Below are 16,665 nucleotides of genomic sequence, written 5' to 3' on the forward strand. Positions count from 1 at the left end.
GCAGAAAGTGCAATGTGCTCGCGCCTGCTGGCGTAGCTGCCGCCACAGCCTCACGGATTTCCTTTTCCTTTTTTACAATGGTCCTTATGCTGGATTCATTCATCTTGAAATGACGGGCCACTGCAGTCGCAGACCTTAATCTACGGTACATGTCAAGCAATTCGACTTTTTCTTGTAATGTCGTGACCTTTCTCTGCCTCTTGGGAGCGCTTCCAGAATCACCAGTGGTGTTTCGTATGGGTCCCGTGGTGTTATTCAAGGTTTACAGTATTGCACTAAACATGATGAAAAATATGCAAGAACCACGGGATCACTTTTTACAGCCATTTGAAATTTACGAGTGACGAACTGATCTCTCGGAGATTAGCAACACACAGTTTTAAGCTTGGAAATCACAACACTTGAGATCCCCACAGCAAGAGGAGGTGGCTATGATATTCTTACAGTCGTAGAGTATGTACTGCAGTTAATTTTATGGAGTTATTTAATACTGCATCTTTGTTTCCATTTCTCTCAACTATGAACGATGCCATGTACAGTCTGTACATTTTGATAAACCTTTTTGTAACAAACTTGTGTATTATACTTCATGGAAGTAAATGATAAATTAGCATCTACATATATTTTATGCATTCATGATACATCTCTTTTTTTTTTTTTTCCCAGTATTCCTAGGCTATGCAGTTCATCTGCTGGTTTTCTCAAATTGGAGCAAATCTCCAAAAAAAACTTCACAACATATATATTTTTTTAAATCTGCGAAGAAGTGGGCCCACACAGTTCAAACCCGCATTGTTCAAGGGTCAACTGTACTTTACCACGGAGAAAACTAAACCCAGAGAAGGCTAGAAACATACCCAAAGACACACACCCGGTGAGTGTGGCAGAGTCTGACCCCCAAACTGGTCCTATTTCCTTCAGGGAGTTCAAAGAGGTACAAGAAAGGCGACACAGCCTCCATTCATTCAGCACGTATCTAGGGACGACCAACTCTGGGCTGGGCACTGAAGATGTAAGGCTATATGAACGTTTTCCCCAGCAGGAAGCCAAACAACAAATGTCCAAATGGGTAACAAATCTCTGCGATACTTACCATAATAACTTCCCCATTCTGTCAGGTTAAAGCACCATCTTCGGTGCTGAAGGGAACCGCTGATTTCTTAGCCCTGTTTGGGGGAGGGGGGAAGACCAAAGCAGGCGGGGATGGGAGGCGCCAACCCACAGCACAAGGTTTTTATTAGGTGCGCCGTTCTACACCCTGAGTAGGGCAGCGACAGATGCTTTGGACTTGGGGGCCAGTCACTAGCTGTAGCTCCTTGTGTAAGTTACTTCACTTCTCTGGGCCTCGGTTTCTTCCCCTTTCACAATGGGGGTTCACAACATACCACAAGAGATCATAGTTTCAAAGCTCTCAAATGCATTCAATGGACCCCAGGTTTGTGATGATCGGAGAGTGCCCTGTCGGCCCACGTGGCCCGGGCGTAGAAAGGCGCGGCACAGCAAGCCTTAACCCACGCCGGAGCTCCCTCCCGCGGATCCTCCAAATCAGAACCCCAGAAATCCGCCTGCCTGCCTAACCTTGACCACGACCCCCAAGGCGCTTCACCTCCCGTACTTCCCCTCACCCGCCTCCTTACCATCGCGCGGATACCTGCCGCCGGAAGTGATTTCCCCCGCCCCCGGAACCTCTAAGAGCGCCTGCTCGGCCGTAGGAGGTCGGCGTGTGGGCGCATTGCATTCTGGGATTTGTGGTTCCTAAAGACCAACTGACTCTAGTCCCAGACACGTGGGAATGGATCCTCCTTCTCCCAGCGTGCCCTGTGGCACGGGGGCCGAGCCCGGAAGTTCCGGGCCGAGTTCCTGGTTGCCAACGAGTCTCATCAAGTGCGGCTGGAAACGGGGGACATGGCGGCGTCTGGCCCGGCGCTATGCCTCTTCGACGTGGACGGGACCCTGACCGCCCCGCGACAGGTAGGCGGCACCCGGCCGGCTGGCGGCAGCGGGTGCAGAGCCGCCTGCTGCTCACATTTGGGGCCGACGGCCGCCCAGGGTGGGGGTCGAGGGGCGGCTGAGGGCCGCCTACCTCCTCGGCAAGGCTGAACTCGGTTCTGGGTGCCTTCCAGGGGTGAAACGGAAACTCGAAACACATCCCCAAGACCTCAGGGTGCTCGGAGAGATGAGACGGGCTGAAAACCCTTGAAAGCAAACAACGTGTATGGGGTTGGAAAACGCAGTTTTGGACTCTCACCGCATGCCCTGAATTTGAACCCCAACTCAGCCCTCTTACCAGCTATGTTCCCTCCTCAGTCCTGTCACCTATGAGCTGCATCTTGCAACCTAATAGGAAAAACATAGGTTTCCAGGTCAAACAGACCTAATAGAGTCTCAACTTCACTCTGTTGACAGCTGTCTGACCTAGAGCAAATCACTGAACCCCTGAGTGGTTTTTTTGTTTGTTTGTTTTTGTTTGTTTTTTATTTGTTAATTTTTAATTTACATCCAAGTTAGCATATAGTGCAACAATGATTTCAGGAGTAGATTCCTTAATGCCCTTACCTATTTAGCCCATCCGCCTGCCACAACCCCTCCAGTAACCCTCTGTTTGTTCTCCATATTGAAGAGTCTTTTATGTTTTGTCCCCCTCCATGTTCCCGAAATCCCACATCCCTCCCCTTCCCTTGTGTTTATCACTTCTGTGTCTTAAGTCCTCATATGAATGAAGTCATATGATATTTGTCTTTATCTGACTGTCAAATTTTGCTTTTCCGCTTAGCATAATACCCTCAAGTTCCATCCACGTAGTGGCAAATGACAAGATTTCATTCTTTTTGATTGACGAGTAATACTCCATTGTATATATATGCCACATCTTCTTTATCCATTCATCCATCGATGGACATTTGGGCTCTTTCCATACTTTGGCTATTGTTGATAGTGCTGCTGTAAACATTGGGGTGCATGTGCCCCTTCGAAACAGCATCCCTTTATTTCTTGGATAAATACTTAGTAGTGCAATGGCTTGGTCGTAGGATAATTCTATTTTTAATTTTTTGAGGAGCCTCCATACTGTTTTCCAGAGTGGCGGCAACAGCTTGCATTCCCACCAGCAATGAAAAAGAGATCCTCTTTGTCCACATCCTCGCCAACATCTGTTGTTGCCTGAGTTGTTAATGTGAGCCATTCTGACAGGTGTCAGGTGGTATCTCATTGTGGTTTTGATTTGCATTTCCCGGATGATGAGTGACGTTCAGCATTTTTTCATGTGTCGGTTGGCCATCTGGATGTCTTCTTTGGAGAAGTGTCTATTCATGTCTTTTGCCCATTTCTTCCCTGGATTCTTTGTTTTTTGGGTGTTGACTTTGATAACTTCTTTATAGATTTTGGATACTAACCCTTTATCTGATTTGTCATTTGCAAATATCTTCTCCCATTCCGTCGGTTGCCTTTTAGTTTTGCTGATTGTTTCCTTCGCTGTGCAGAAGCTTTTTATTTTGATGAGGTCCCGGTAGTTCATTTTTGTTTTTGTTTCCCTTGCCTCCGGAGACGTGTTAAGAAGTTGCTGCGGCCAAGGTCAAAGAGGTTTTTGCCTGCTTTCTCCTCGGGGAGTTTGATGGCTTCCTGTCTTACATTTAGGTCTTTCATCCAGTTTGAGTTTATTTTTGTGTCTGGTATAAGAAAGTGGTCCAGGTTCATTCTTCTGCATGTCGCTGTCCAGTTTTCCCAGCATCATTTGCTGAAGAGACTGTCTTTATTCCATCGGATATCCTTTCCTGCTTTGTCAAAGATTAGTTGACCATACGTTTGTGGGTCCTTTTCTGGGTTCTCTATTCTGTTCCATTGATCTGAGTGTTTGTTCTTGTGCCAGTACCATACTGTCTTGATGATGACAGCTTTGTAATACAGCCTGAAGTCCAGGATTGTGATGCCTCCTGCTTTGGTTTTCTTTTTCAAGATTGCTTTGGCTTTTTGGGGTCTTTTCTGGTTCCATACAAATTTTAGGATTATTTGTTCTAGCTCTGTGAAGAATACTGGTGTTATTTTGATAGGGATTGCATTGAATCTGTAGATTGCTTTGGGTAGTATTGACATTTCAACAATATTTATTTTTCCTCTCCAGGAGCATGGAATATTTTTTCTTGTGTGTGTGTGTGTCTTTTTCAATTTCTTTCATAAGCTTTCTGTAGTTTTCAGTGTATAGATTTTTCACCTCTTAGGTTAGATTTATTCCTAGGTATTTTATGGTTTTGGGTGGCAATTATAAATGAGATCAATTCCTTGATTTCTCTTTCTGTTGCTTCATTGTTGGTGTATAGGAATGCAACCAATTTCTGGGAATTGATATTCTATCCTGCCACTTTGCTGAGTTCATGAATCAGTTCTAGCAGTTTTTTGGTGGAATCTTTTGGATTTTCCATATAGAGTATCATGTCATCTGTGAAGAGTGAAAGTTTGGCTGATTTGGATGCCTTTTATGTCTTTGTGTTGTCTGATTGCTGAGGCGAAGACTTCCAATACTGTGTTGAATAACAGTGGCGAGAATGGACATCCCTGTCTTGTTCCTGACCTTAGGGGGAAAGCTCTCACTTTTTCCCCGTTGAGGATGATATTAGCATTGGGTCTTTCATATATGGCTTTTATGATCTCGAGGTATGGTCCTTCTAGCCCTGCTTTCTTGAGGGTTTTTATCAAGAAAAAATGCTGTATTTTTTCAAATGTTTTCTCTGCATCCGTTGAGAGGATCATGTGATTCTTATCCTTTGTTTTACTGATGTGATGAATCACATTGATTGTTTTACAGATATGGAACCAGCCCTGCATCCCAGGTATAAATCCTACTTGCTCGTGGTGGATACTTTTTTTAATGTATTGTTGGAATTGGTTTTGGAATCAAGGTAATGCTGGTTTCATAGAAAGAGTTTAGAAGTTTAAACCCATTCCTATTTTTCGGAACAGCTTCAAGAGAGTAGGTGTTAACTCTTCCTTAAATGTTTGGTAGAAGTCCCTTGGAAAGCCATCTGGCCCTGGACTCTTGTTTTTGGGGAGATTTTTGATTACTAATTCGATTTCTTTACTGATTATGGGTCTGTTCAAATTTTCTATTTCTTCCTGTTTCAACTTTGGTAGTTTATATGTTTCTAGGAATTTGTCCATTTCTTCCAGATTGCCCATTTTATTGGTGTATAATTGCTCATAATATTTTCTTATTTATTTCTGCTGTGTTGGTTGTGATCTCTCCTTTTTCATTCTTGATTTTATTTATTTGTGTCCTTTTTCTTTTTGATCAAATTGGCTAGTGTTTTATCAATTTTGTTAATTCTTACAAAGAACCAGCTTCTGATTTCATTGATCTGTTTTTTGTTTTGTTTTGTTTTGTTTTGTTTTTTGGTTTCAGTAGCATTAATTTCTGCTCTAATCTTTATGGTTTTCTGTCTTCTGCTGGTTTTGGGTTTTATTTGCTGTTTTTCCAGCTCTTTAAGGTGTAAGGTTAGGTTGTCTATCTGAGACCTTTCTTCCTTCTTTAGGGAGGCCTGGATTGCTATATACTTTCTTCTTATGACTGTCTTTGCTGTGTCCCAGATGTTTTGGGGTGTGGTGTTATCAGTTTCATTGGCTTCCATGTACTTTTTAATTTCCTCTTTGACTTCCTGGTTAGCCCATTCATTCTTTAATAGGATGTTATTCAGTCTCCAAGTGTTTGTTACCTTTCCAAGTTTTTTCTTGTGGTTGATTTCGAGTTTCATAGCGTTGTGGTCTGAAAATATGCACAGTATGATCTCGATCTTTTTGTAATTGTTGAGGGCTGATTTTGTCCCAGTATGTGATCTATTCTGGAGAACATTCCATGTGCACTGAAGAAGATTGTATATTCTGCTGCTTTAGGATGAAATGTTCTGAATATATCTGTTAAGTCCATCTGATTCATTGTGTCCTTCAAAGCCATTGTTTCCTTGTTGATTTTCTGATTAGATGATCTTTCCATTGTTGTAAGTGGGGTGTTGAAGTCCCCTACTATTATGGTATTATTATCTATGAATTTCTTTATATTTGTGACTAATTGATTTATGTATTTGGGTCCTCTCACATTTGGAGCATAAGTGTTTACAATTGTTAGGTCTTCTTGGTGGGTAGACCCCTTAAATTATGATATAATGCCTTTCTTCATCTCTTGTTACAGTCTTTATTTTAAAGTCTAGATTGTTTGATATAAGTATGGCTACTCTGGCTTTCTTTTATCAACCAGTAGCATGATAGATGGTTCTCCATCCCCTTACTTTGAATCTGAAGGTGTCTTTAGGTCTGAAGTGTGTCTCTTGTAAACAGCATATAGATGGATCTTGTTTTCTTATCCATTCTTTTGCCCTATGTCTTTTGATTGGAGCATTGAGTCCATTGACATTTAGAGTCAGTACTGAGAGATATGAATTTATTGCTATTATGTTGCCTGTAGAGTTGGAGTTTCTGGTGGTGTTCTCTGGTCTTTTCTAGTCTTTGTTGCTTTTGGTCTTTATGTATTTTTTTTAGGGTTTGTTTTGTTTTGTTTGTCTTTTCTCCCCTCAGAGAGTCGCCCTTAAAATTTCTCGGAGGGCTCGTTTAGTAGTCACAAACTCCTTTAATTTTTGTTTGTCTGGGAAACTGTATCTCTCTTTATATTTTGAATGACAGCTTTCCTGAATAAAGAATTCTTGGCTGCATATTTTTCTGATTAAGTACATTGAATTTATCCTGCCACCCCTTTCTGGCCTGCCAAGTTTCTGTGCATAGGTCTGCTGCAAACCTGATCTGTCTTCCCTTGTAGATTAGGGACTTTTTTTTTCCCTTGCTGCTTTCATGATTCTTCCTTGCCTGAGTATTTTGCAAATTTGACTATGATATGCCTTGTTGATGGTTGGTTTTTGTTGAAACTAATGGGGGTTCTCTGTGCTTCCTGGATTTTGATGTCTGTGTCTTTCCCCAGGTTAGGAAACTTTTCTGCTGTGATTTGCTCACATAACCCTTCTACCCCTTTTTCTCTCTCTTCATCTTCTGGGACCCCTATATTTTGATGTTGTTCTTTTTAAATGAGTCACTGATTTCTCTAATCCTTAAACCTTGCTCTTTTGCCTTAGTCTGTCGCTTTTCTGCCTCATGCATCCTTGCCGCCCTGGATCCATTCGAGATTGCAGCTACCTCAGTTACAACATTTTTTATTTCATCCTGACTAGCTTTTACTTCTTTTATCTCCACAGAAAGTGATTCTAAACTATTTTCGACTCCAGGTAGTATTCTTATGATCGTGATTCTAAATTCTGGTTCAGACATCTTGCTTGTATCTGTGTTGGTTAATTCCCTGGCTGTCGTTTCTTCCTGCTCTTTCTTCTGGGGTGAATTCCATTGTTTCATCATTTTGAAGGGAGAAAGGGAATTAATGAGGTTAAAAAAACTAAATTAAAAAAATTAAAATTAAAAACAACACACACAAAAATCAAATAAATGATGCTAGATCCTAGGTGTGTTTTGGTCTGGGTATTGAATTGTACTTGATAGATTAGAAGAAAAAGGGGAAAGAAAAAAAAGGAAATCGTTTGAAAATTTGAAAAAAATGAATACACTGAAATGGAATAAAATGAAATGATGAAAGTAAAATAGAATTAGAAAAAAAATTACACAGAAGTAAAAAATACAGTAGAAAAAATTAACGAAAAATATTTTTAACAAAAATTGAAAATGAAGTTTCTCTCTGCTGAGTTCTGTGGTTCAGGTTGTGCAGGGTGTTGTATTAATCCTCAAATCGGTTTTCGAGTTGTGCAGGATAGTTTAGTGTTGATCTGGCTGTGTTTCATGGATGCAAGACACAAAAAACTTACATGCTGTTCCGCCATCTTGGCTCCTCCCATAACGCCCCCCCAACCCGAGTGGTTTTAAATGGGGGCATTCCCAGTTCCATATGGTGTTGGTGAGGCTCGAATGAAATCGAACAAATTCACTAAAGTATCTTGGCTACGATAGGCTGGGTTCAGTAATAATAAATAGTAGCCGCTAGCACCCCTCCCCTCTCCACCCCCTTCTCCAGTAGAAGTGATCAAGGAGGCCCAGATTTTTGCAGACTGCCTCCTGAGAGCCTCCTTGGACTCCCGGAAGCTTGCTTCCCACTTCCTGATTTTGCTGCTACAGGCATGGATAGGTTTCAGTTAAGGTCTGCGTTTGTGATGAAGCTCACTCTGACCTCCTCCTTGCACAGACTGGTCACTGAAGTGACCTCACTATCTTCACATTGTATCCCTACCTTCTTGATTTGGGCTGAGTGGTGGTAATGGTGTGCTCCACATTTCCACATTAAATGCATGTGGTTTTAGATCAGTTTGCCTTTCTGGCCCGCAGGTTCAGTGGATCTAGTGGTGATACTCAACTGCCTTGTTCTTCAAAGGCTCCTTTTGACACAGATTCAGCGACCAGCCTGCACTTGTGGACAGCTACAAGTTCTTGCTGGTCCAGAGCCAGAGTCAGCATTTCATTGTTCCTAAAGGGTCAGATAGCAAGAATTTTTGTCTTTGACAGCCATGTGGTCTGTAGTAACTAATCAATTCTAATGCAAAAGCAGCCATAGACGACAGGTAGACCAGCTTCATTCGGTTCCAATAAAACTTTACTGATTTGTTATGAAAACAAACAGCTGCTCCATTTGGCCCATTGGCTGTAATGGTCTATGGTTCACATTCCAAACCTTTTTAGAACCTTCTCCCTCTCAAGCCGTCTCCCTCTTTTACCCAAGTAGGATTTTTTTTTTCTTTTTTTTGAGAAAGAGCATGAGCCAGGGAGAGGGGCAGAGGGAAAGAGAACGAATCTTAAGCAGGCTCCCTGCTCAGTGTGGAACCTGATGGGGGCTAGATCCCACGACTCTGGGATCCTGATATGAGCTGAAATCAAGTCAGACACCCAACTGACTGAGTCACCCAGGCACCCTCCAAATAGGATAATTTTTGTTACCGTTTTAAATAAAGGAAACTGAGATTCAGTGAAACCATGATCTCGATTTGTCACAGCAAATCTGGTACAAGTTTCTGGTCTACTGGGCATTGTTCTTTGCTAAGTTTCCCATTTTCTGCCATTGCTGTAAGACAGATGCTGTTCTGGCTCCTGGTTCTGCCATTCCAGAAGGTGCTTCTGACTCCCAGAAGGAATCAGGATAGATAAGCGTGCAGTATGAAAGAGCAAAGAAACCCACAACGTATTCCCTTAAAATACCTGAAATATGATATTCTTGGCAGCAAACAATTTTAACACTGAAAAAAAAAGTCTTAATTTAAAAGAAAATTGTTTCTGTGTGCTGGGTGCTCCAGGTAAAAACAAATATACTTTACCAACAGATCTATTCATTATACAACCTTTCCCTTCCTCAATACATATATTCTCCAACACTGATAAGCACATTACGATCCGGAAGCAGAATAGGTTATCTTGCAGCTGCTAAAGGACGATATGATGCAAACAGGTAAAATCTAGTTTGAATGGAGTCCAGAGCCTTGCACATATCACTGTTTAAGTAGAATCTTCTTGGGCTGAATACTTTCCTAAGGACTGCCACGCCATCTAAAAACAGTTGAGGGGCACCTGGGTGGCTCAGTCGGTAAGCATCTAACTCTCGGTTTCAGCTCAGGTCATGATCTCATGGTGTCATGAGTTCGAGCCCTGCATCGGGCTCTGTACTGACAGTGCAGAGCCTGCTTGGGGTTCTCTCTCCTCTCCCTCTCTCTCTGCCCCTCCCCCACTCACACTGTCTCTCTCTAAATAAATAATTTTTTTTTATTTGAAAAAAGAACTAAACATAAAAACAAAAACAGTTGAGACTCAGAATAAAAGTCTGTGAAAAGAAGGGAGGCACAAGCCTGAATGGGAAACAGTTGTTTCCCAGCTGTGTGTTAGAAAACATTCAGGCACCAGAACCACTGAAAAACTAGTATACGGCCATATCCCCACCACTTAAATTCAGCACTGATTGACATCAACTGTCTCTCTACTTGTTTATTCCGCGCTGTACCACTCCTTAAGCCATAGTCATCATGGTGCTTCATCACTAAATTTTTCAGCCTGCATCTCTTGAGGACATCTGTGGTGACCACAGGGGCCATCGTCACACCTGGGAAAATTATCACCAGTTCCCTCATCTTATGTAATGCCCCAGTCCAGCAGTTGGCAAATGTTTTTCTGCACAAGGCCAGATGGTAAATAATTCGTTGAGACTCTGCAGGCCATGTGGTATCTGTCACAACTAATCGACTGTGTTGTGGTGGCCACAGGCACTACACAAATGAATGGATATTGCTGTGTTGCTGTCGTACCTTGCAGAACTAGGCAGCGGGTCGGTGCTGGCCGCTGCGCCCTATTTTGCTGAGTCTTCTTTGCTGCCGTCGGTTTTCCTTTCTTGTCCCCAAAAAAAGTCTCTCATAGTTGGTTTTTTCAGAAGGTGAATTTTTTTTTATTAATTTTTATTTATTTTTCTTTTTTAATTTTTCTTTTTTTAATTTACATCCAAGTTAGTTACCATGTAGTGCAACAATGATTTCGGGAGTAGATCCCTTCATGCCCCTTAGCCATTTAGCCCCTCCCCCCTACCACAGCCCCTCCAGCAACCCTCTCTTTGTTCTCCATTTTTAAGAGTCTCTTCTGTTTTGTCCCCCTCCCTGTTTTTATATTATTTTTGCTTCCCTTCCCTTATATTCATCTGTTTTGTATCTTAAAGTCCTCGTATGAGTGAAGTCATATGATATTTGTCTTTCTCTAATTTCACTTAGCATAATAGCCTCCAGTTCCATCCACGTAGTTGCAAATGGCAAGATACCATTCTTTTTGATTGCCGAGTAATACTCCATCGTATAAATATACCACATCTTTTTTATCCATTCATCCATCGATGGACGTTTGGGCTCTTTCCATACTTTGGCTATTGTTGATAGTGCTGCTGTAAACATTGGGGTGCGTGTGTCCCTTCGAAACAGCACACCTGTATCCCTTGAATAAATACCTAGTAGTCAGAAGGTGAATTTTTAACAGTCTTTGACCTTAATCTCAAGCTTTTGAATCTTTCTCTGTTTATTTTGTCCAGGGTGATTTATAAAGAATTCCTTGTAATTGTCAACACAAGAGTTATTTGGGAACATCACAACAACTTTGGTGTGTGATTATTTTGCTCTAAAGATGTCTCCTACAATGGGTAATTGAGATGCCTGTTGTGGTCACAAGCAGCTGGGTCTTATTTCCTGTCAAAAAAATATTTGCTGCCACTTGGAAGTGAAAGGGTGCCTTCTACAACCCATTCACATTGCAGACACATGTCTGATGGCCACAGTGCCTTGGAGCTCATCACTGTGCACAGGGGTTAAGATCACATAAATTGCAGCTTCGGGCTTCTGTTTGAAGATGGAAGTATTGCATTTTTTAAAAATTTATTTTAACATTTATTTATTTTTGAGAGACAGAGACAGAACATGAGCTGGGGAGGGGCAGAGAGAAAGGGAGGCACAGAACCTGAAGCAGATTCCAGGCTCCGAGCTGTCAGCACAAAGCCCAACACGGAGCTCGAACCCACGAACCGCGAGATCATGATCTGAACCGAAGTCGGACACTTAACCGACTGAACCACTGAGGCGCCCAGAAGTATTGCATTTTTAGTATTTTGCAATCCAGGGAGTCTTCCCCCACTTCTGCCATTCTGACCTCAGGTGAGAGTAAGCCAGTTGGCCCGGGGTGGGGGGTGGGGGGGTGGGTCTAGGACCCATTTTCACAGTCACTGACTCACAAAGGCCACCAGTGCAGTTCTACATTGTGTGTGACACATCAAGATTCCCCTGAAGATACAGAAAAGACTCTGTTACAAGCCCTCTGTGCAATTTGGTTAGTCCTATGTGTGGATTACTCTAAACCAGTTTGTTTTGTTTTGTTTTTAAGAAAAAGAGAAGATGGAATTCCAGATGTTTATGTACTGAATTTAAGTCATTTTTATTTTTGTTTTTAATTTCTGGTAACTTCATTTCTAAAAATAGAACTGTCAGGGGCGCCTCACTGGCTCACTCCTGTGAGGGGCGCCTGGCAACTCTTAATCTCGGGGTCATGAGTTCTAGCCCCATGTTGGGGGCAGAGTTTATTTTAAAAAAATAAAAATAAAAATACCCATGTGAATGTACAATTCAGATTGACAAAAAATAACAAAATAACTTTTTTATTTTATTTTTTTGCATTTATTTATTTTTGATAGAGACAGAACACAAGTAGGGGAGGGGCAGAGAGAGGAGACACAGAATCCAAAGCGGGCTCCAGACTCTGAGCTGTCAGCACAGAGCCTGATGCGGGGCTCGAACTCACAAAGTACGAGATCATGACCTGAGCCAAAGTTAGAAGCTTAACCAACTGAGCCATCCAGGAGCCCCTAACAACATAACTTTTAAAACTTAATTGTGATTTGTCTTAACAGAGATGTCTTTTCATGTGACTTTCTAATTTCTTTTGAATTAGTGCACAGTTTGGATTTTAACCAGCATAAAATTATACTGTTGTGACCACTGTTTATAGATAGGAGCTTTTCTTTTAGGAGAGACTAAAAAAATCTAGTGATTTTACTCTCATGGCTTTTGTTTTTGCTTTGGTTTTGTGTAGTTATAACAAATCAATTCTCAACGTCCTCTTTAATTGTGTTGTGTTATTTTCGTTAAAATCAGCCACCTACATTCGTAAGTAGAGCGCAGGGTAACGTTTGTAGGAAGTGCGCTAGTCCGTGTCCATTGGTTTGGAAAAATCACCACTTAAGGCTGAAAAAGCAAGTCATTGCACAGGACTTAGAATGAGTCTACTCGTGTTTCCAAAAACAAGACCTATTTATTTTTCTGCATACAAACAAGCCTAGAAATGCAGAGAGGACTAGCCAGAACAGCACACACCGGCTGTTTATGTATTACTTGTGTGTTTTAGGTAGAAATAAGTAAACGTTAACAGGTTTTTTCTGGTGAAAAGCTGATGTACTTGGACTCGTCTACAGACCTAGAGCCTGAATTGGTTTGTATGAACGTAAGGATTGTGTCCCTCCAGGTTTCGTCTCCTGATCACTTTACCGCTCACGACTTTTTATTTTCCTTCTTGAAACGTAGAAAATCACCAAGGAAATGGACGGCTTTCTCCAAAACCTGAGACGGAAGATCAAGATTGGAGTGGTGGGCGGGTCCGACTTTGTGAAAGTGCAGGAGCAGCTGGGAAGTGACGGTAATGTCGACATTGCTGATTGCATTCGGTAGAAGATTAACTTCTTAGGAGGCAGTTAGGGCCTGTCGCTGTTAAGTGTCACCGGCCCGAGGCCTCCTCCCCACATGATTCCTTGTTGGGGGGATCATTCTCTCTGCTTTCTCTTTCCTGTTTTTAATCCCATGAGTAAATTTCTGGAGTCGGTGGTGGACCTCTTGGTACTCAGACGCGTGGGGCGTTTCCCCAGAACTTCCAGTGTCTGTGTCATTGCCCAGAATGCTTATGTTGTCCGCGTCCACTCTCCCAGCTCTGCTCAGACCCTGTCTCCTGACTGTCCTTCTCACCTGGATGTTGAGGTGCCCTCTGGGTGTGGGGGCCGTCTGTTGCCCTAACACGGTGTTTCCCAGAGTTCCCTATTCATGAGTCACCCAGGCTGCTCCCCTTCTTTTGAACCAGACTCTCTAGCACAGGACCCCAGGAAGCCGGGCATACTTATTGGCCCCTTCACTGGAGACTATGAGGTCCGTGGGGCCTGGGAATCGTATTTCAGCTGCTCCCCCCGGATGGCCTCATGCACAGCCCCCCTAGCGCCACACTCCATGCTTGTTGGAAACTGGCTGCTTGTCTGTTTTTCTTGAAGACTAGGACTATGGATTATTCATCTTGCAGCCCGTGTCTCTAGGGTGCCTGGACTGTAAGAAATAGAGGATGGAGAGCTAGATGAATCGATCGTCTTTTGGACACTGTTGACATTTGGGCCAGGTCCTTCTCTCTTGTCGAGGGCTGTCCTGTGCATTGTAGGGTGTTCAGCAGCATCTGGGCCTCCACCCGCTTAATGCCGGTAGCCCCTCCACCCCCAGTGTGACAACCAGAAATGTCTCCAGACATTGCCAAATGTCGTCGAGGGGGCAAAATCACCCCCGGTTGAGAACGAGCATTTTGGCTGTAATATCTTACAGTCAGCATCTGTGTAAGCTATATTTACAGGCTCAGTCACTGTAAGTATAATCTGTGCGTTCTCTTTAAAACCCTGTTCTGCTTATACTTAATTTTTCCTGTAGATGCCTTACTTAGAAAGCCTGTAAACAATTTAACAGGGGCACATTAAGCCCCAGAAATCCTGTTACCTGGCCCTGATGGCCCTTTCTGCCTCTGGCCAGATTTTAAACCACAGGCTCGAAGAGGTTTTGTGTCAGGGTTGGGCCCTGTCTGTATATTTCAAAGACTGTAAGTCAAAGCAACAGAATCAAAACATCCACAAGCTGGAGAAAGTTGACGGTCCAGCCGTATCAGAATCACTGGGGAACTTGGTAAAATACAGATGTGAGGGCCCCACCCAACTCATGGTACGCAGGAATCCGCACTTTAACAAGCACCTGAAGTTTGAGAGCCCATTTAGATTTGCATGAGTGGTCTCCAAATCTGACTGCTTGTAAGAATCACCCAAAGACCTTTTTTTAAAAAACAATCTGATTTTAGCCTCGCCCCTGCATATTCGTGATCAGAAAGCCCGAGAACGGGGGCACCTGGGTGGCTCAGTCAGTTGAGTGCCCAACTCTTGATTTCAGCTCAGCTCATCCTCTCACGGGATCTTCATAGGATCAAGCTCCGCTGTCAGCATAGAGCCTGCTTGGGACTGATTCTCTTTCTCCCTCTCTCTCTGCCTAGCGCGTGCATGTACTCTCTCTCTCTTTCTTTCTCTCTCTTTCTCAAATAAACTGTCAATAAATAAATGTGAGCAGATCCTGGGAATCTGCGCATTTCCATTGCCACCCCAGTGATGCAGATCCACAGTGAGGCTTGAGGGCTGTCACGGACGCCCATCTTCCCGTGTACATAAGAGGGGGCTGAAGGCAGAGATGTGAGAGGGCCCACCACGTGTGCAGTCTCTAGCCTGGCCACTGTCTTTTGCGTTTGTAATTGAGAGTCTTCTAAAAAAAAAAAAAAAACTTGAGGAGCTCTTTCCCCACTCGCCCAATCTGTGACGACGAGGTATTCTTTTACAGTCCTTACTAGAGTTCAGCAATCTTATTGGTGATGCGTGTTAATCAAGAAATAGAGGAGTGCCTGGCTGGCTCAGTCAGTTGGGCGTGCGACTCGATCTCAGCTCAGGTCTTGATCTCAGGGTTGTGAGTTCAAGTCTCATGTTGGGCTCCACGCTGGCCATGAACCCTACTTTAAGTAAAAAAAAAAAAAAAAAAAAGTGGGAGTGGCTCAGTCAGTTGAGCATCCGACTCTTAGCTTCAGCTCAGGTCATGATCTCACTGTTGGTGAGTTTGAGCCCATCTTCGGGCTCTGTACTGACAGCATGGAGCCTGCTTGGGATTCTCTCTCTGCCCCTCCCCTGCGCATTCGAGTGCTCTCTCTCAATAAATAAACATTAAAAAAAAAAAAAAGGGAAATAGAAACAGCCTTCGGTTCATCACGTGCTGTTTTCTTTTGTTTCGGTTGCAGTGGTTGAAAAATATGATTATGTGTTTCCAGAAAATGGCCTGGTAGCATACAAAGATGGGAAACTCTTGTGTAAACAGGTACGTTCTTGAATATGCAAACAACTACATGCTACTGTTAAAATGTTTTCTAAAAGGATATTTGATGTTGAGTGCTTCTGGGGAGATGTACCTGGGAGGTGAGGCACAGGGAAGGAATGAATCTCCACCCCGTGTTTTTTGTATCTTGCATGTTGAACCATGCGACTCGCATATTCCAAACGGTTAACTGAATTTTCGTAATTGTTTTTTTAAGGATAGCTAATCGAATATTTTCATTAGTGATAGCACAGAGTAAGGCAGGCTCCCTTGCTACAAGCATTTTTGGAGGCACCGTGTAGCTCTTTGTAATAAGATCGTCTGTTCAGACATAAGAGAAGGCCAGAGTGGAACAACAGTGTTCTCTGTCAGCGTCTGTAGGTATTTTAATTGGATAAAAGCAGCAGTAGTGTACTCTTTGGGCCTTCCATGAAGCATTTGAAAGGTAATGAGTACAAAAATCTTGAGTAATGAGACAGAACATGCTTTAATTAAAGCCCCTCAGGGTTTGCTTATACGGGAAAGAAGGAAAAAGGCAGCGTGGGTGTGTCACCCCGGCCGCCACACCAGCCTCGTGACCCTCAAGCGGTAGTGGCTGAAGACCCGGGTTTGCGAGAAAGTAATTTTGAAAATGGCCTGTCTCTGAATCAAGTAACCCGTATTTCCTTTGTCTAGAACATTCAGGGTCACCTGGGGGAGGCCCTGATCCAAGATTTAATCAACTACTGCCTGAGCTACATCGCGAAAATTAAGCTCCCGCGAAAGAGGTGGGTTTGCTCTCAGCAGACAGGCTGAGCTAGAGGCTGAACTAGTGTCCTTTGGGGGCATGGTGCTGAGTCAGTCCCCGGCCCTGTGCTTAGGAGGGAACTGCTGGAGACCTTCCAGCGGAAGTGAGGACAGAAACGATGGCATCTGCACCTGGTGGAAATCT

At 43.1% G+C, this 16,665-nt stretch overlaps 1 protein-coding gene across 1 annotated transcript in view; it reads left to right on the forward strand.

The window, feature by feature from the left end:
• The first annotated feature begins 1,825 nt into the window (after positions 1 to 1,825).
• PMM2 (phosphomannomutase 2) overlaps positions 1,826 to 16,665 on the forward strand; it is a 29,582-nt gene continuing 14,742 nt past the window's right edge. The window contains exons 1-4 of the mRNA XM_049638210.1: positions 1,826 to 1,971; positions 13,116 to 13,227; positions 15,661 to 15,737; positions 16,410 to 16,501. Of these exons, the coding sequence (XP_049494167.1) occupies positions 1,906 to 1,971; positions 13,116 to 13,227; positions 15,661 to 15,737; positions 16,410 to 16,501 (347 nt within the window). The 5' untranslated portion in view covers positions 1,826 to 1,905. The remainder of the gene's footprint in view (positions 1,972 to 13,115; positions 13,228 to 15,660; positions 15,738 to 16,409; positions 16,502 to 16,665) is intronic.

The sequence above is a fragment of the Panthera uncia genome, chromosome E3 (genome assembly GCF_023721935.1).
Source record: "Panthera uncia isolate 11264 chromosome E3, Puncia_PCG_1.0, whole genome shotgun sequence".
NCBI lineage: Eukaryota > Metazoa > Chordata > Mammalia > Carnivora > Felidae > Panthera > Panthera uncia.